Source organism: Gymnogyps californianus, chromosome 6 (assembly GCF_018139145.2).
Source record: "Gymnogyps californianus isolate 813 chromosome 6, ASM1813914v2, whole genome shotgun sequence".
Classification (NCBI taxonomy): domain Eukaryota; kingdom Metazoa; phylum Chordata; class Aves; order Accipitriformes; family Cathartidae; genus Gymnogyps; species Gymnogyps californianus.
The window spans coordinates 32,082,984-32,102,827 of NC_059476.1; the positions used below are offsets into that span (position 1 = coordinate 32,082,984).

At 39.2% G+C, this 19,844-nt stretch overlaps 1 protein-coding gene across 3 annotated transcripts in view; it reads left to right on the forward strand.

Moving 5' to 3' along the window:
- The window catches only part of GRID1 (glutamate ionotropic receptor delta type subunit 1), a 556,760-nt gene that overhangs the window by 224,966 nt on the left and 311,950 nt on the right, over positions 1 to 19,844 (forward strand). For all 3 annotated transcript variants that reach the window (XM_050898995.1, XM_050898996.1, XM_050898997.1), the window contains one exon: positions 2,020 to 2,304. In XM_050898995.1, the coding sequence (XP_050754952.1) occupies positions 2,020 to 2,304 (285 nt within the window). The remainder of the gene's footprint in view (positions 1 to 2,019; positions 2,305 to 19,844) is intronic.

Sequence of the window (19,844 nt, forward strand, 5' to 3'; positions counted from 1 at the left end):
ACCTCCCTGCTGTTAAATCAGGTCAGCTCTCAGGAAAAACAAAGAACAATTTCATATAACTATAATCAACACAGAGTAGATTTAGATAATGCAGCTGACATATGTTTATTGTAAAGACCATCAAGGAAATAATTTTAAAAACACTTCATCTTTCTCTGTTGCGTTAGGATACATGTTGAATGTTCTGTGCATAGAGAAGATCAAACACTTTCTTTCTGTTATCCCATATCAAAGTGAAATATATTTATTTTCTCTCTGGTCTAAGAAGATACTTGGTGAAATGGTTCATTAGTTGCATTAGAAACAGTTTTATGTATTTAATAACTGTAGCTTTATGTAATTAATATTAAGTGATAATTAACTGTTAATTACTATTAATTATCGTAACCTGTCCAGTCCCTTTGACTTTTTGGCCTCTGAAAGTGGACATATACTTAAAAGTGTCTAGAAGAGGAGGAAAAATAAATCCTTTTAATACATTGTGTTCATTTTTCTACCTTTCCACTCAGTCTGTTTCCAATGGAGATCAGAGGCAGCGGGTCAGTACCGGGGTGGCGGCATGTCTCTCCTGCGTTACTAGACCCAACACATGCCCCGGCAGTCCCGCAGCACATGCCATGCATGGGCAGCCTGCTCTCTTGCATGCTGAGGCAGTCGCCTTGTACGGGGGAAGCACCAGCATGGGCAGCCTCCCCTCTCCAGCTGGAAGCTGAATTTCCTGCTCAGCTACTCTGCGTGTCCCAGAGGGGCTCTGAATTACACCCCAGAGGCTCTTTCGTTTGTCCACTGTTAGCAAGCTCACGTAGACTGCAGCAGGACTGTGGAGCATCTCCAGTCACCTCCTGCCTGGCTTTGTTACGGTGGGCCTTTGTCCTGGGAAAGCAGAATGGCTGGTTTCCTTTGGGCAGGCTGTGCTCATGCAGGTGGTTGCTCAGGGACTGAAACGGCTACTGAAACCCTGAGCTCACCCCCAGCCCCCTTCAAAGTAGGAGAGGAGTAGGAAGTGCCAAGTTCCCCTGGGGGACCCTCAGGGCTGGTGCAGTGCTCATAACACGAGCGCTCGCTGTGCTGAGCTCCCAGGGGCCAACTTTGCTGCCGCTTATTCAAGAGGGTTAGTAGGAACAGGCATCAACAGCTGCCTTATAGTCTTAAACAGTGTTACCACCACCACTGACTAAATAGCTGCTGAGTTATAGCTGGGGGCCTTGGCTGGAAACATTTTCCAACCCCAGCTGAATATCATGTTGTCTTACCTGGAGGAGTCCTGGGAAGAACGAGCAGTTTGAGAGGCTACTGGATGTCCTGAGCCGCAGAGCAAGGCTGCTCAAGGCTGCCTAACCTGCGTGGCCTGTGTTTCAAACTCACCTAACGCTTCATTCTCAGAAGCTGATGGGCTCAAATGTATATGCTGTGGTCTTGGTACTTGCCTTTCCAGATCTTTTTAAAGACAGCTACAGTGTTATTAATAATTGTTTAGTCATTCATGAGCTGCCTTTGTTCTAGTGAGTGCCTTTGTTGTTTCTTTGTTGCTCTGAGACACACAGTGAATGTTTTTTCATCGATTTAAAAATCCTTCAAAACTCTGTTGTATAAGGCAAATCCTTGAAACTGAGATTGCTCTTAATTGTCTGATGTCTTCAATGTGCACAACAAAGATTAAGAGGTAAAAGCAGTGAAGTGGATTTTAAAAGATGGGAGTTCAGTTCCTGTTTCCACCAGGAATGACCTTAAGCAAGGCCTATAATCTCTATCTGTATCAGCTCCTGTCTGAAGAAATGACAGTAGTAATGTTATCTGTCCTCAACTTTGTCTTATCAGTACAGATTGCAGATACTGTCTCCTACTGTAAAGGTACAGGACCTAACTCTGAAAGGCTTCAGCTGATACTGTAATATAAATCATTTCAGCTGTGTGTTAACAGCAAGGGTAAAGCCTGTCTTCTTCCCTTCTTAGCATCTGGGTTGGTCAAAGGAATTGTTGAGCTTGTTCTAACCCTGCTTTATTTCTTGTCTTCTCCAGCCTGTGACCTGATGACCCTGGGGATCTTAGCCTTAGTGACGTCCACTGGTTGTGCCTCGGCCAATGCCCTGCAGTCCCTGACGGATGCCATGCACATCCCACACCTTTTTGTACAGCGTAACACGGGAGGCTCCCCACGCACAGCCTGCCACCTGAACCCCAGCCTGGAGGAGGAGGAGTACACGCTGGCTGCCCGACCGCCGGTCCGCCTCAATGATGTTATGCTGAAACTGGTCACTGAGCTGCGGTGGCAGAAATTCATAGTATTTTATGACAGTGATTATGGTAAGTGGAGGATTTCAGACACTATTAAATTGATTTCTTTTTAACTGGGAGATGGAGAGGAAAATATAAAGGGAGGGATGGAATATAACTTGCTGGGTTCTTCATTGACAAAGGGGAAAGTGTTTCAAGTGGACGCAGGTCTTTGGTTTGAAGGAAAGGTTGCTGTGAAAACTAGTTCTCAGACAAGCAGCAAAGTTGCTTAGCAACGCCTACCAAGACAGCAGAAGTTTGGATCATCTCACACTTTTTCAGTAAAATATTAATAAAGTGTTGACATTGATTGGCAGGGGTCATGTAGCTGTGCCAGGAAGTTCAACACGGCCTCTACCCGTTCCCAGAAAGCACTTTCTATCAAAGCTGAGTACTGTTCTCTTTAAAAATTAATTTTCACAATAACTATTACCATTTCTTTTTTCACATGCTTCCTCACACTATTCTCCATTTGGACTAAATTTCACAGTGGTATACTTCCTGGCATTAAACCAAAAGGTAGAGTTAACATTTTCACTACATCTAATACATTTCCTTCAGCAAAATTTTTACTTTGGGCTGAAACTTGAGGAAAAGGAGTCTCTGCCCAAGCAAATTTAGTACCTTATGATGAGTATAAAGAATCAATGAGAAAATAAATCTGTCATTGTGCCAAGCTCTCGGAGTGAAAGGGAACTGTGCACATAATTCCGCGCCCCACACCCCCAGCCCCAGCTCAACTGATACAAACACTGTTCCATATGTTTAACTCACAGTATTTTCAGCACTCTCATCTTAGGATATAGGATCTGTAATGGATGTAGGATCTGTAATGTGGAAAATAAAATTTCTACGGTATGTTTTAAAACCCTGCAAACACTTTTGGTTTAAAATGTGATGTGTAAGCTTTTGGTATGGTGACTTACTATGAACAGAATACAAAGAAAGGAAATTAAGGTTAAACTGCAGTTGGAAAAATAATCTTATGTGTATCTGTGCATACAGTTTAGATTTTATACATAGTCTTACACAACTGCAAAATAGATCTTTATTTGAGTTCTCCCTATATAATGACAGATGTTCAATGGTGAATCAGAGAAATAACATGTCTGGTTTTGAAGTTGGGCTACTCCTGGTTTAAAAAGAAAACAAAAATGCTATGCAAAGGGTGCTAAGTTTGAATGAGTTCTGAAAGTCTTGGGTGCAGCTTTCTGTTCTCAGTTGTTAGAAATGTCACTTGCTGTTCCTTCAACAGGCAGATTGAAGATGATGAGGGTGAATTAAGTGGGAAATCAACTGAGGCTGTACCATCCTTTTAATTATATCAAAATATTTTAAGCATGAGAAGGCTGCCATGATACTTGTAGAGTTAATCTGTAGGCTCAAATATCTAGCAACCCAGCAAATAAACTGCCATGTAATTACTGTCCTATATAACGCTTGACCAGTGAATGCTTAAAAAATTCTTAAAAGGATGTCTTACAAACATCTTTTTACAGTTACTGTTGTTTCTCTCCTGCTGATTGGTAGCTTTAACCTTCCGAAACTGCTTAAGCTGGGGATCTTTCAACTCCTGGGAATCCTAGCCCTGGTAACACCCCAGATGCTCTATGTACAAACTGCTATCACCCATTTTCCCTGGTAGCAAACCTGGTTACTGAACTATGGTATCGCTTATTCCAGTAGTACATCTGTGCTTCTTTGCCTTTTTCTGCAAAGGGTTAACATCTCAGTACCAAATCCTGAAACCCTTAATTCACATACTCTGTAAATTCAGTTATGATCAAATTTATCTTTTCCATTTACCACAGACCAACCTTCAGTCTGTACCAGTAAGACAGACACTAAAAGGGGATGGAAAATTGCCAGCATTCTGCTCCTTCCAGTGGAGAACATGTTGCGTACTGCAGCTGCCCATGCGCTGTTTCCTCTCCTCTTCCTCACGGATGCGACAACAATATTATACTAATTTCACTAGAAGGACTTCTTTTCATAAGAATTTGGTGGTTGGAGTTTCCATAAAGAAGCCAGCTGAACCTTGCCAGCTCTGGGCAGGCATCAGTGAATAGGGGATAAATAACCTAGTTCCCAGAATATTGCACGCTGAGCTCAAGAACAGCAACCTGGCTCCCAGGGCATGCCCATTGCCTTCATTAGTTAGCTTCAGCAGAGCCGTGCTTACGCATCTTCAGCAACACTTCCCCGTTCAATGTGCAGGAGTTGACTGCTGGCCACGAGGAGGGAGGTCACTTGAAGAACATGTTTATGATTACGGAGAGTTTCCAGCACTGGGCTTTTGTGGTTTACTGTAATAAATGGTCCTTCTCTACTTGCTCTCTGGAAGTTATGCTATTCCCTTGAGTAATGTTTTAATTTGTCCATCTGCTGGTCTCTCAAAACCAGCCAATCCCTTGGTGTCCTCCTAGAAAACTGTCAGGTTTTCTAAAGATAAAATAACATTGCACAATTTAAAGAAGTCCCATGTTTATAGTAATGCTGTGCTATACTGGAGCTGGAAATTATAACAGACTTGGCAATTAGAAATATAGAGTAGTCACTGAACAGCCTAACAAGCCCCTTCATATTGTTGTGCTTATGATAAAATATGCATTGTTTTACACTGAAGCTACAGATGGAAATCTGTGTGCACAACTTCAGTGAAAGAAATATGGTCCTTTCCAGTAAAATGCCTTAAATTCTGTAACAAGAAATGGAGAGATTTCACAGGAAAGATGTGGAAGTTTTAAAGAAAAAGCTTGCTAAATTGAAATAGTAGAAGCAGGGTACAAACTACGGCATTCCACCTAACATGAAACCAGCTTGTATCTTTTGTCACTTGTGGTGAAGAAATGGATAATAGCAAGAAATGGGTAATAGCTTGGTTCTGGAGGAGTGACCTTTCAAAGACCTCGGACTTGATAGTTGCAGCATTCAAACTCTTCTTGATGATACACTGTTCTCCTATTGAGCAGTACCGATGGGGGAAAGGTCAGTTGATAGTTATCCATACAGTTCTCCTGTATTTGTATAAGAAAATGTAAGGGTTCATATACATACTGCATCTTCATGATGCAGTCCTTGTTTTTCCACTTCTCTCATTTACAGTTTGTGCATAATTTCAGAAGGTGCATGGAAATCTACTCCCTATTGATCACAATGGGAGCTTTCTGCCGATGAGACTGCTAAGAAAATGATGGCTAGGCACTATGACAATTCCACTAAGTCATAGCTAAGATAAGACAAGTCTCCCCTCTTGATGTGTTGTAGAGCTGTTGGAGCTCAAGGCCAGAAAGAGACAGCCTGAGCCCTCTCTCTGTCCCTGCTGTTCTTTGCCATGTCATCCTGAGAAGGCTTTCTAGCCCCTGTATGCTTCCCTTTCCCATCTGTGAAATGGAAAGAAAAACCTTCCTCCCAGTGTGACTGAACTGGTGTTTGAAGTTTCTTTAGAAATTCTTAAGGCAACAGAATTAAGTGGCACATTCAGCAATAAGGCAATTCCAGTAAGAGCTCAAGGGACCAGGGTCATATTAAATGCATCATTTTAGTTTAAATGTCTTTATGAAAATCCCATGCTAAATCATGGTATTTGACATTAATTTTCTGGGGAAAAAATGAATTGACCCTAAGTTTGTCAATGGCTGTCAGATGGTGCTCTGTGGAACTAGGTCTACCCACCTGTTAAAGAACCTGTAGCAAAAATCAGATCTGTTGTGTCATCCTAAAAAGCTTCAGCTGCGCTGATGTGTTTTGAAGTGTTTTTTCCTCTACAGGAGCATCTTTTGTGCCTCTATGTACATTGCATCAGTGTGTAAAGGCCTGCTGGGAAGTTTAATGTTTCATTTTGCCGACCTCCTGGATGTAGAAGCATCAGTAATCAAATTTTCTGACACAAAAATTGGTAGCGTGGCAAGTTTCATAAAGAATCTTACCAAGCTCTAAAATGACTGCAGGTTAAAAGCAGTGGGTGCTGCCCACAGTAAGATGAGGCTGGATAATAAACAGTTGAAAGTGTGCTTCTAGGGCAAGCAAATAAACAGATGTATGGTTAGAGGAAGGATTTGAGACGGATTTTGGAAGCTGGATGTGAAAATGAAAACAATGAGGAATACCAAGTCATATTTCTGAAGAGAAATATGAGTAATAGCTATGTTTTCACTAGATGAATGTTAGTGTTGAAAAACACTTTGTCTCTGTAGTTATATCAAGTCTCTCTGCTTTCCTACATACATGTGTACATACCCATATTACAAAATGTAAAACAAAACAGGTTTTTTATGACTCTGTTCTGTCAGTGAAAATGGTATTAGACCTGTGAAAGGGAGCTGTAATATTTTATTCTTAATTTTTGGTGTCAATAAGTAAGTGTGGTACAGAAGTTTTAAAGAAGAAACTTTTGAAGAATTTTGGACTGTTCAAATCTGCGGAGAATTGTTCCTGCAGGGGGGAAAAACCTCAAACCCACAGTTTATTAATTTATAAATTATTTTCAAAATTTTTTTTTTAAATTAGAGGTTTTTTCATTGTGATAATTGATGCCACGTTAATTTTGAATGCTTCCTGATGAATCTTGCTATGTAGAAAGAACTTGGTTTTCAATGTGATGAGTTTCATGGGAAGTTTTGTTTCCTGCAGCAATTACACAGCAGTTTTATTTGAGTCCTACCTGTCAAGGGCCTCACTCTTGATTGGAAGTTACAGGAATTATGCTATCAATAGTTTTACAACTAGCTATTGATCCTGGAATGGACTCTCCTTTGTAAAGGTCCCTTTGTGCAGGCCACTACTCTTGCAATTATTTAATTTGCAAAGGAATATAGTAATGAAAATTGAGAAATGCATGCTTTTACACAATCCATATGTAACGCTGCAAATCAGTTGTGATGTGAAGCATTGGCTGTCACAACAAAAGCAAAGTAGAACATTTGCACATAAGCTACTTTCATCTTACCTGCTTTACTTCGTCTTCAAGATTTCTTCTATTCTTGTCAGTACAACACAAGTTATCTTCTGCTTTCTGCATCATTATTTCAGCTGTCAGACAACCACTTCTGCATCACTAGGACTGCCATATTTCTCTACAGGCTTTTCCAGTGAGCATGCCTTGTTTAATGCAAATATAGGGAATCTGGTGCTTGAGAAGTATTGAACCAACTGCACATGTGTTGGTATGTCCCCGTTCAGCAAATCTGGCACTACCAGAAAGTGTTAGACTTTTTCTGCATGTGCTGTGTGGTTGAGTTTGCATGTGTTATTAAAAATACCTGGTTTTTTCAGTTGATTGGAGCATCCCAGCTGGAACTGTTGCAGAGAAGCTTGAAGTGGGATTGCTGTGTTTGAATAGTAAAATGTGTAGAATTTAAGCAGCCAGTCAGAGAAACATAACTTCTTTATGGTCATCAATCTGCAACAGCAATGACTTAGGAAGGGAATCCTTGGACATCTCTGTCATTGGTGCTGCTGTGTAAGATGATAAAGGAAGGAACAGACTGGGCCTAGGCACCTTTTCATCCAACAAGGAACAGAATCCTCTGAGCATTTATTCTGCACAAATTCTGCACCACCTAGTTATTCATGCATAACCAGGGATACTGGATGTCTAGACTGTAGACAAATATAAAACCTTCAATTTCTACCTGGAAAAAATGGCGACTTTCCTGTGAAAAGAGTTTGTCTCATAACATAATGTATAATCATCATTGCTGCTGCAGAGAATGCAAGGAAAGAAAGAATTCGGCCAAGTTCTCCAAGTCCCACGGGGAGTTTGTGATGCCATGAGGGTAGAGGGAAAAAAATTGACCTTTTGACTTTTACTTTGAATTTGATCTGGAAGCTATTGAAGAAATGGCATTGTATGTTCCCGTATTTATCCTCGAATCACTTTTCTGACTGTAGCAGCACTTAAAGTAATTGGCCGACTGAAATTAAGCATGGATTTTTGTCATTTTTGATAGCATTTTTTTATTTAGTAATGCATCACAGTATATAACACTAAATGTAATTAAAGAAAGTCAATTTCACTTCAAATTATTACTTATAAATTAATTTTAGTACTTTGGTTTTTAAGGTATATGAGCAAGCGTGCTAACAGCAGAAGTAAGACTTCCCCCTCTCTAACCCCACCATAATTCCTAGCAGGGTATGGGAGCAGTGGACAGAGGTTATTTCCCGTAAAAGCTATTCACTAAATACTTTCAGGGCAATGCCTGATATGATATACAAGTGATCTTAAAGTTACGGTAAAGCCTTTATTCTGAATGAGCGCTATCATAGCCTACCTGGAAGTTCAATGGTAGTAGAAGCGAGTCAGAGATCTTTGGACAAACAGTTTGGGCAGTTTCAGGCAACTTGTCTTACTCATAAATTCAAGGCAAGTTAAGGAAACAATTTTGACCTTTCAAATAGTTTGAAAAATGTTTTGCAAAGAGGGGATGCAAGTTCTTTTGAAAAATTCAAAATGCTGCAGAGTGACACTTTCAAAAGAGAAGGCTTGCACTCTTTATTCAAAATAGTTATTTTTAAAATCAGTTTGTATTTTAAAAGACTTCAGAAGTATATATCTGGGGCGATGCTCATGAAAAAATTAAATGAAAGGCTTTATTAGAAGCAGTTTTCCACCAGTTTTTCAACTCAGTCATCTGGTCAAAAGTGATTATTAATCTAGTCCTGAAAGCACTCATTGTGCATTCTTTACTGTCTCTTTTTCAACTCATTGTAACGTTTTAGTGAACAGTCTCCAGGCTCAACTTTGCAGAAACTAGTGGCTATTGGTGACTCTGTTTTTTCCCCCTTTATACTCTGAAACAGAGAAATGTTTCATAATACAGCACACACTGTCTAAAGAAAGTGCAAAGTTCAGCAGCCTGGAACCGGAGGGTGCAAATTAATTCATTTTAAACAGAGAGGTCTTTGAAAATTGTAGATGTCATCTGCAGAAGGTCCTAAGTTCTTGGACTTTCTTTCCCTGACTGATGGTAGTTTGAATCTCTTGACTTTTCAAGCCATGGCATAAGGCTAAACTGTTTGTTCAGGCGTGTGAAAATGACAAGGAGAAACGTAGGGATGATTTGTGTGCTTGAGCAGGGAATCTGAGGAACTAATTCCAGAAGGGAGTCTCTTTAGTTCACATTTGTTAGAGTGTGAATGTTTATACATCCATTTAGAAATTGTCTGATACATGCATAGCTGGAAATGGAACAGCAGAAGGACAGAAGTCTGTCCTGGAGGATGTATGTAGGGCTTCAGGCAGTAACACCATCATTCTGAGAAAATGTATTCAGATATCTCAATATGCAATGGACTTTGGTGAATAAGTTCCCAGTCTCTGTCTTTCATGGAAAGTGGTAGGGGAGAGGGAGAGAATTCATATATATGTATATATACACACGCACATATATATATTTATGTATGGATTTCAAGGAAAGTGGTAAAGGAGTGTGTGTATATTTACATACACATGTGTATATGCTTGTGTGTAAATGTATACATGAGTTCATATATGGAATCAAGGAAACATATTTACTCTGCTCCCTTCCTGCCTTTGCCCAGTCCTTCCTAGTAATCTTTCTGATGCTACTGTGGGCAGGACTTCCTTGGCTTCCTTCCTAGATGGAAATGGTTTCCTTTTTGTTTTACCCAATTAAGTGTTGGCGTGGCTTCCCATCACTGCTTTGTCTTCCTTATTGAGACAGAAATCCCATTCCTTCTCACACTTTGTGCATTTACACACTGTGTTTCATTTGTTTATTTTTCTTACGGCTAAGCTTTTTTGTGGGTTTGCTGGCTTTCTTCAGCACCCTTTCCATAGGCTGGGGCTAGTGCTGTGGCCAGGACTATTCCTTTTCTCTGCTGATCAATGATAAACAGTGAATGAATGTACTCTGAAGGATTCTTTTTGTTTCTCCTCTGCTTGTAAAGTATGATGACTGAGTACATTAGAGAAGAGATAACATTATTAGTCAATGTCTTCATAGAAGGAATTAATCTTGAGGACCAAAATGAATGTAAAACTCCTGAAATCTTTTTAGAGGAAAACTATGGTAGGGAATGTAATTTTTATAGAGCCCTGAGGGTCAAAATGGTTTTGTACATGTTGTGTGGCTATCAACTAATATGTGCTATTTCCACTCCTGCAGAGTATTCATGTGCTTGTGATATATTGATATATTTGTAAAGTGGTAGACTACTGCATTTGTGTATATATAATGTAGCAAAATTATTAGACAGAACCAGTCTTTTGTTCAACATCCGGGAACTGGAAAGATCTGATCCATGCAATCCAAGATTGCATTTAAATGTAAAGCCACAAATGTCTTTTTTTTTTTTCTCCTTTTTTTTCTGAAAAGACAAGTTAATTCTGTAAATAGTCTGTACTGCAGTGATCTTTGTGGAACATGAAATAAGTATCATTCATACTGTGAATTAAAACAAACACAAGGGCCATTCTCCTAGCCCTCATAGAAATGAAAGGTAATCTTTTATTTTGTAACAGAAAGCAGGAAAGCAAGATACTTTTCTTTAGCTGAAAAAAAAGGGGCAATGATCAAGAAGGGTAAGCAAAGCTTGATTGATTTTCAGGTGGAGGTGAATGCAAACAAAGATAAGTTATGTAGTCTGCCTAGGAGGTTATTAAATCAGGAAATGGTAGAAAATGAAGAAATGTGAGTTCCTGTCAGTGAAACACTCTTGGGGTTCATACTGTACAAGTTTCTATCTCCATATTCCCTCTGTTCAGGAAGCAGTCGATGTGAAACTGCGGAGACTCCCTCAACCATGCGGATCTGAAAGCACTTGGAGTTGTCTGGGCTCAGAGCAGAACCCCAAGTTGTACACTTAGTCAATAATGTATTCATCTGTGTTATACACTACCTTTATGACTTTACGTTAAACTGTCTACTTAGTGAGGATTTTTATCACAGCATCTGAGTAATTTACAGTTTAATGCATCATTCTACAAGATAAGGTAGCTGTGCTTGTTCCATTGTATAAAAATTGCAGAGACATGGGGAGCGTTGGACCGCTAAAATATTTGTGTGACTGTAAACTGGACATCTTACTTTGATTTCAGTAAGGTTCTGAAACTTCTTTTTAATGTCTAACTAGCTGTCCACAGCTATGCAAGGTTCCCTTCCAGGCCAGAGGCGTGCAAAGGTGGTAGAGTTTTGCTCCTCCTTGAATTGTGCTGTGCAGGCCTTTTGTGCCTTCTGCATTTAAGTTCTGGTGTATTTAATGTTTAGAGCTGTTGCTTTGGGAGTTATTTTAAGAATTACTTCAATCATTTTAAAAGCAAATGCATCATTAGACTGTGAAGAATTAAATAGAAAGTGGAGGAAAAAAGGCTTCACAGTTTGGATTATTCAGAGTCAGAGTCCATTAGGAATGTAATCTGGATGTCTGAGTTCCATTGGAGAGTGATTTAATATTCATCATGTTATTATAGCATTTGTTTAAATGGAAATAATGCATTATTTTTTGTGTACAAATTGAGTAAATAGGATTAGTCTCATTAGTGGGGAACATCGAGTCCTACAGAGATCCTTTTTAATACTGGATATTTTGTTTTCATATCTCTCGCTTCAGTAATCAAGACCCAAATAGGCTGTTTCTAACAAAAACATATGGGAGAATTGTGGAGGCCTTCAAGAAAGAGACGAAAATTAAGTGGGGACATCCCTCACAATAATTTCATTGATGATTCCCTGCGATGGGAGAGCTCTGAATGGAAACATAGCTACTGTAACACTATTTGGAGGCAGTAGTTCAGTTTATCAATTTGAAAGGCCTTACAGGGTCAGGAACTACTGGCGGTCCCCATTTCCCAGCAGCCTATCTCATCTATCAGTAAGAATTGAACCTTTGGCTGGATAAATCTTCAGCTGTCACATAGCAGACATGGAAGGGAACTCAGGATAGTAATTCAGCGCTGGTATATATTATGGCTGGCTTGAATTTCATTTCCAATGTGATTGTGATTTCCTCTGGTCTGCTTCTGGCCACCATTTGCTTATATCATCAGCAAAATATCTTCTTCGCAAAGCACCCGTGTGGAGTGAGGAAAATGGAGAAACTATGCCATGGAATAATGGTTGTTATGTTTGTACCAAAAGCCCAAGAAATATTCAGTCCCTGAAATACAAAATGCCTTCCTTACATAGTGGACCATAACCCAGAGATCTCATTTGTCCTAATGCAACTCCTCAGTGATTTTGAAAGTCATTTTGCTTTGGCCCACTGATATTAATATTTGACATTGCCATTAACAGGAATTAAGATATAACTTGTCTTCTAAAGGCCATGTTATATCATCAAGGGAACTTTGTTAAGAAAGGAATAATCCATTAACTAGAACCAACACTTTTCTGTAATCACCTTTATCCTTCAAATGACAGAATCTTTACAGGAAGGAACTGTCTTTCTTCCATTTATTTTTGTCAGTAGTAATATGAGTCCCCCCTGCTGTGGAAGAATAATTAAAGGTCAAATTCTGGCATTGTATTCATAAGTCAGCGCAGCCTGAGCACCAACACCTAACTGGATACCCCACCAGGCACTTGTGGTGTAATAGAAATCCTGTTGGCTGAAGGAACAGCAGTGTGCTTTAATTTTGAGTGAAGATCTTCCCTGTTGCTCTGCATTAAGGATGCTGTGTTATGATTACCTTGTATGGAAGTATATATGAGCTCACAGAATTTTATTAAAAAAAAAAAAAGAAAGAAAATAGTTTGGACTGCAGATATCTGACTCCAAATGACAGTTCTGGTGCCCAAAGTGCACTCCCCTTTAGCAAGCAATATTTGGTGATATACTCTGTCTCTGCTGTACAAAGTAGTATCTGTGGGAGTCTTTGTGGTAGTTTATATCTTTTATTCTCTCCTATCTTGTGCAGCCACATAAGTCTGGGTGAGCTGTAATTAAGTGAAACAATATATTACGGTATTAAAACAGGAGTAACAAGGGCAGCCTTGCAGTGGGAAGGGTGGGAGGCAAACAAAGAGGGACACTTTAAATGTTGGATTATTGGCCAATTAGAGGGGTTGACTGAGTACTGATGACAGATGTATTTAAGTTTTCTTTCTTTCAAATCCTGTTTACACCATTAGAAAGGAACAAAATTCCAAATCACGGTAGCAGAAGCGGTTAGAATCCCAGAGACAAGTGAGTTTGGCAAGTGCAGCCACCCTCTCAGTAACCGCGGGCTGGCTGCAGGGAGACGTAACATTGGTGTGATGGCAGTAATGTCACTAGGGGATGGAAGTGTTTTTTGGTGGAATCTCAGACCGTCCTCTTCCTGTTTGGATTACTATAATTTAGCCAGTTCACTTTGGATCTGGTCTAGTAACTTCTGCTGTGCAACAGTAACATACAGAAAATTAGCTGATTAGCAATAATAGGAATCTTGAATGTTTTTTGGTTATGTCAGAGAACAATAAGACATTTAAGGCCTCTTCAGACAGTTGCATCAGAAAAATCATTTGATGGTTTATAACATGATATGATTGAAAAAATTCTTATTAGACTTAAGTGGCAAGATAGAAAACTACAAAGTTAGCAGTGAGATTTGTCTGCTTCCCTTTATGGGCTTAGCTCATGTAATGAAGGTGATAGAAGAGCTTAATTTCACTAACTCAGCAACTTCATTGCAGTACATTTAAAAAAAATACAGTGTAAAATAACTAAAAGCTTTGTTTTTGAGGGGAAGGAGAGAGGGAAGTTTGTCTTGTAGACTGAGATATATTTTCTTGTTTAAGTTAAAGAATCTGGATTGGGTTGGTTTAAAGAATAAAGATGAAAACTTTATTACCTTCTTTTTCTCTAATTATGCAAGAACTGATGTACCAGTGTAACTTTAAATGAGTGAATAGTCTCCTTGAAATCCAGATATAAATGAGTAATCAAAGGAAGGGAATTGGAGAATTTATAGCCTACCTAAAATACTCAGAATGACTCCTGAGTTCAAATCCTGCTGCAGAAAGGTCTGCCTGATGTGAGGAAACACCTGCATGAGGCACTTTTAAGCAACAGAGCCTGATACTATCCATGCTAGGAGGCCCATGAAACAGTATCTGCTCCTATCCTGCAAAACGCATGCATGTGCCAAGTGCTCTATCTTTGGACTGAATAGAGGGACTGTAAGGGCTAAATATAGCCTCAAATTGAAACACATATAACTGTTTGTAGAATGGACTGTCTACATGTATGCAAGAACTGAATTGTTCAGTTTGTGTTGAACTTTACTTGGTTCCTGAAAAAATACGGCATCTGTGATTACACTCTGTATGTGTGAGATCGTCTGTCAGTCTGCTCGTGTTCTGAATAATGTTGATCTTGTTGACCAATTTCAAGTCAATCTAATATGGCAGAGGCCTCAAGCCTTCTCTATACATTTTGAAAAAATAGGTGGTCAATACAAGAGAGAGCTCCAAATTCCTGCTGTGAAAAAAGTTGCACTGTGAACTCAATTACAAACTATTATCATAAAATCATAGAATGGTTTGGGTTGGAAGGGACCTTAAAGATCATCTATTTCCAACCCCCCTGCCATGGGCAGGGACACCTTCCACTAGATCAGGTTGCTCAAAGCCCCATCCAGCCTGGCCTTGAACACTTCCAGGGAGGGGGCATTCACAACTTCTCTGGGCAACCTGTTCCTGTGCCTCACTACCCTCACAGTGAAGAATTTCTTCCTAATATCCAATCTAAATCCACCCTCTTTCAGTTTAAAACCGTTACCCCTCGTCCTATCGCTACACTCCCTGATAAAGAGACCCTCCCCATCTTTCCTGTAGGCCCCCTTTAGGTACTGGAAGGCCGCTATAAGATCTCCCCGGAGCCCTCTCTTCTCCAGCAAAGAATCAACCCAGCAGCAGGTGCTCGCTTAGGTTCAATATTAGGGAATCCCAAAAGAAAACGGTCTAATAGAAGATTCAAGGGTACTAAAAGCCTTAATTAGACATTGTTAAACATGAGGTAATCCAAACATCAGACACAAAGTCACAGGACTCATGACTGCCATTGCTCAGGAAAGGGTTTGTTTCTAATGTTCCAGTGTTTAATCCCTTTTGTGTGTTAATTAACCTACTGTGTTTCATCTTCCTCAGTTGATGTCAGGAATACTCATTGTTATTTTTATATTGTATAATGGATTGGGATGGAGTAAACCACCTCTAAAAGAGTTCTAAAAACCTCAGTCTACAGCAGTCACTATGCTGTCTTATGATCTGCCAAAAAAATATTTGAATTTAGTCACGGCTAATGCAAGATCTACTTTTCTCTTCCTCGCTTTTTTTAATTCCTCTGAAGGTGGCCTTTTCCTTTGTTTGGGACTTCATGGAATTTATTCTTCTGTGCACTGTGGCCATTAATCACTTTTATAGTAAAACCAGACAAATTTGAGACCCTTCTGCTGCAGAAGGGCTGGCAGTGCCACCTGAGGGAAAGGAAAATCCTTACAAAACTAATAATCATCTGGGGCAGGGGGAGTATTTGAGAAGCTTTGACCCTTTGCAGGAGAGGAGTGCATTTTCATTGCAGGTTTTTAGTATTAATGTAGGAAGAAAGATTACCCTTGCTATCTAGCAAAACAATAGCTAATTAGATCTTTGTTTCTTAATAATGATGAAAGCTTAAGTGTTAGAACATCAGGAGAACCATCTGGGGATTCTGAATGATTATTTAGAAAACAAAAAGCCTAGTCAAATTTCCTCTTATTTGTGGTCACTGCTGTTTTTCAAGTATTGCTCCAGCAGAATCTATAGGGACATTTTTTTGTCATGGATTTATTAGAAAATTAGGAGGTGAGTATACCTATGGCTTTTGTGCGTAAATGTGAGTGATTTTGGAGATGTTTAGGTCAATGCATTCCTGAATGTTCTTATTTATGTTACCCACCTAAAAGAAAAAAAAAATCCCTTGGTTTAAATGCTGCTATGAGCAATTGATATTGATTTGAGCATTCCCTTTAACAAAACATGCTAACAAAAATCAGCAGCTAAATGGTTTCTTTGCCTTGATGATTTAAAGACTGGAAATTGGCAAGCAAAAGGAGACCTGTGGGGATATATGCAAATAGTATTTGTTTTCCCATATGTCTTGGGTGGGAGGATGGATGCTTTTTATTTAGCTAATTCTTTATGTGCTAAAGAGATGTTTTGTTAGGGGAAAATATCCTTTTTTTATTTTTTATTTTAAGGAAAAAGGAAAGACTCAGATGATGATCTGAAAGAAAGATTTTAAACATTTAGTGTTTATTGCTGTTAATTACTGCGGTAATCACACATGGCAATGTGTGATGTTAATTCCTAGTTTATTTATTTGAAATATATAAACGCATCCACAAGCAAGTTTTTCAGTAGAAAACCTTGTGTACGACATAGCCATGTTGTCAGACACCAGAATCTCCCTATAGCCTGTCGTCTTGTGGGGTGTCTTACAGAACTTGACCTGTTGATATGAAATGTCATATGTTTAAAAGAAAATGAAGCCAAAATATTCCTTAAACTTAAAGACCACAGAAATTGGCAAGATGCTTCCTCCCTATGCTTTGAACTTTATTTAATTCCCAAGGAGAATTTTTTTTGGGTCCAATGGCAGGGAGATGACCAAGTTTCATTGGCATTTAATGTTATCTAACTGGTTGGTCCAGTGACTATTTTGCCTTTTGAGTAGGTTTTTACTAAGACCTTTTTAAAAAAAATGTGGCAAAACTTAATTTTACTGGAATTTAAGGGAATCTTCCATATATCAGTTTAATATCTCAGGAGACTGCAGGTCCTCATGGAGGAGGATTTATATGTACTCCTACCAACCATGTCTGCATGTACGTATCCTCATCAATCATGTTAATCCTGACCCCAATCAGTGAATCAGACTTTAATGCACCTTGTTCTTATCAGAGTAGTTTGTACTCGGCCTTCATCATTTAGGTTTACATGCATGGCCCATAACCTTCCAGTTATTACAATGGATTGCAGCAGCCCTAAATTTAATACTAAGATCAAGCAATGTTCACATCCCTCTTGCTGTGACTTTTCCACAGCTTTTCTCTCGCTCTCAGATGTTCAAAATGTTCAGGTCTCAGGTAGTGTGCGTGTGTAGTTTTAGATTTGTTTGCTTTTTAAAAGTCATAAATATTTATCACAAAGGAAATTGATGACTATGGTGAGGACTGAGCTGAAGTCCAGCCCCTAATGTTTCTTATTTAAAACGATAGTAACAGAAGTCAACCTAAAATCTAGTTGTTCATACATTTCAAACAAACCTCTTGTGAATCCTTAGTTTTAGAGAAAAGGTGGTATGGCCCTACTTTATCATCAGTTTTGAAAAGAAACTCTGATTATTACTTCATAATAGGGGTTGTGTTCGTTAGCATTCCTGTTGGAGAAGGCTCTTCCTTCTCTCTTTGACACTTTGACCTTAAGACAAGGGATGTGCTTAATAAGGCAAGGGATTATTGAACCAATGGTTGTTTTTTTCCAAAGTACAAGCTTCAGGAGGGGCCTCACTGCACTCGCAGGCAGTTTTGTTCCCCTTATTTTAAGGGTGAGGAAGTTAGATCAGTATTTATTAAGTTTGAAGTGGCTTCTGTGTTCATTTGTGGTTCATCTGACAGCCATGCACTTTGCAGTTAGTGTGTCTATTTAAGGTACAGTCTTTGTCTCTCTACTTGTTTCACGCAGCAATGGGGAAATGGAGCCGCCCCTATTAGAAGTAATTGGTAAGAAGCCATAACTACTGTCACACTATGCAGTGAGGCTTATATCTCACTTCAGTTGCTGAGGCTGCATGTCAGAGCCTTCAAAATGATCTGCCTTTCTCCCTTTGTGATCACACATTGGTTCAGAGGCTTCACTGGAATGTAAATCTCGTGGACTGTGTTACGGTTCTGTCCTCCTTCCGCTTGTGAGCTTTCCCTCCTGACAAGAAAAGCTGCGGAGTCGTCTGGATAACATTAATCAGAGGGCTAATCAGGAGCTGGTTGTATTCCTTTCCCTGAGTCTTCACAATTAGGGACATGCCTCTTTGATAGCGGCTGCTTGTACTGTGACACAGCAGCTATCAAAGCAGAGCCAGCTTTTTGAGAAAGTGCTGTTTATTTTGCATGTCTGTCCTTACGGCTAGCCACCTGTTGCTGAGACTAATTGGTAACGTTTGAGGATCAGTAAGAGATAGGAGAAAAATGGGATAAACCCATATGCACGCAACACCCATGAACATATGTGCTTAGGCTATTTCAAAGGGTGCATTTTTGTGTTTGTATTCATGTCCTCATGCTGCATATAAGTGTGTAATACATATATGCATTACTTATATGCACACACATATACAAAGCAATATACCTACAAATGTGTATGCATCTGTGTAAACAAAGAGCAAAGGCAGTTTGTGCTTATCTTGATGAATGTCAGTTACCTGGAGTCTGTAATTAGCAATTCAGCTTTAAATACAGAAGTAGCATAGAAAAAACTTGTGGGAATAGGAGTTTGGTTTCATATCATTTAGACACATTAAAAAAGGTGAATATTCTGGGAAAAAATATGCAAATTTCTTTTTTTTGCAAATCAACACCTAGCTTTCTAAGTTCCCAAATAAGTCAGTGTTATAAAGTTGGAGGGTAGGGACTAATGCATGACATTCAGGCTTTATAGGAACGTATCTTCATTGAAACTGTGCACAATTTCTTGTGCTAGTTCCTTTATGTACACCCAGGACAAATGTTAGTTATGTATGCCATCTTTGCAAGTATACATGGAAAAAAAAACAACACAAAAACCCAGATGGGTTGAAGTGAGATGAAGTAGTGCCTGTTTTTGTTCGAGCTATATTGCTTTTCAAGTTATAGCTTTGTTTCCGTGTAGCCCTGGTAGCTTTCTTTACCATTCTGGTTTCCAGATTAAATTTGTTGTGTTTGGTCCGTCCTGGAGAGTGAGTGATTTTGGCAAGGTCAGGCCATGTAGGTAATGTGGTGTTGATTTGTGAACATAAAGTATCTGGCAAACCCAGAGGAGTTTGTGTGTTTAAGTACTGTGAGCTGACTACCTCCTAGGATTTTCTTCTATTCTTGCTTTTTCCCCTCTGTCTCTCTGGTATATCAAATGCAAAATCTATGATTTCCATCATACAACATAGTGTATGCCAAGGACTTGGTTATGAGGGGCTTCCCAAGGTAAGACAGCCCTGATAATGCTGTCTTCACCATACAGGGATGTATGAAGTTTCTTCTCCCTGATTTCTCCTAGTTCAGTCAACACTCTGTTATTAATGCATGATATAAAATCGGTAGCGCAAGGAAGTTCATGTTACCTTAGTTAGCATTCATGCTTAGACTTTGCTGAGAGCTTCTGAGAACTTAATCTGATAGATGTGGTATTTGAAGTTAGCTCCATGCTTATTATAATTAAAGTCAGACAAGCTGATAAATATCAGAAATGGTTGGCTGTAAATCCTGATGATAGTCAAGGTAAAATATGTTGTAACCTACATGATACTGAAGTAAAATTAACTGAAGGACTTGTCTCAAGGTCAAATTCAACTTCTTTTCAGAGATTAACATATGTCCTATGTTAAATTGAAAGATA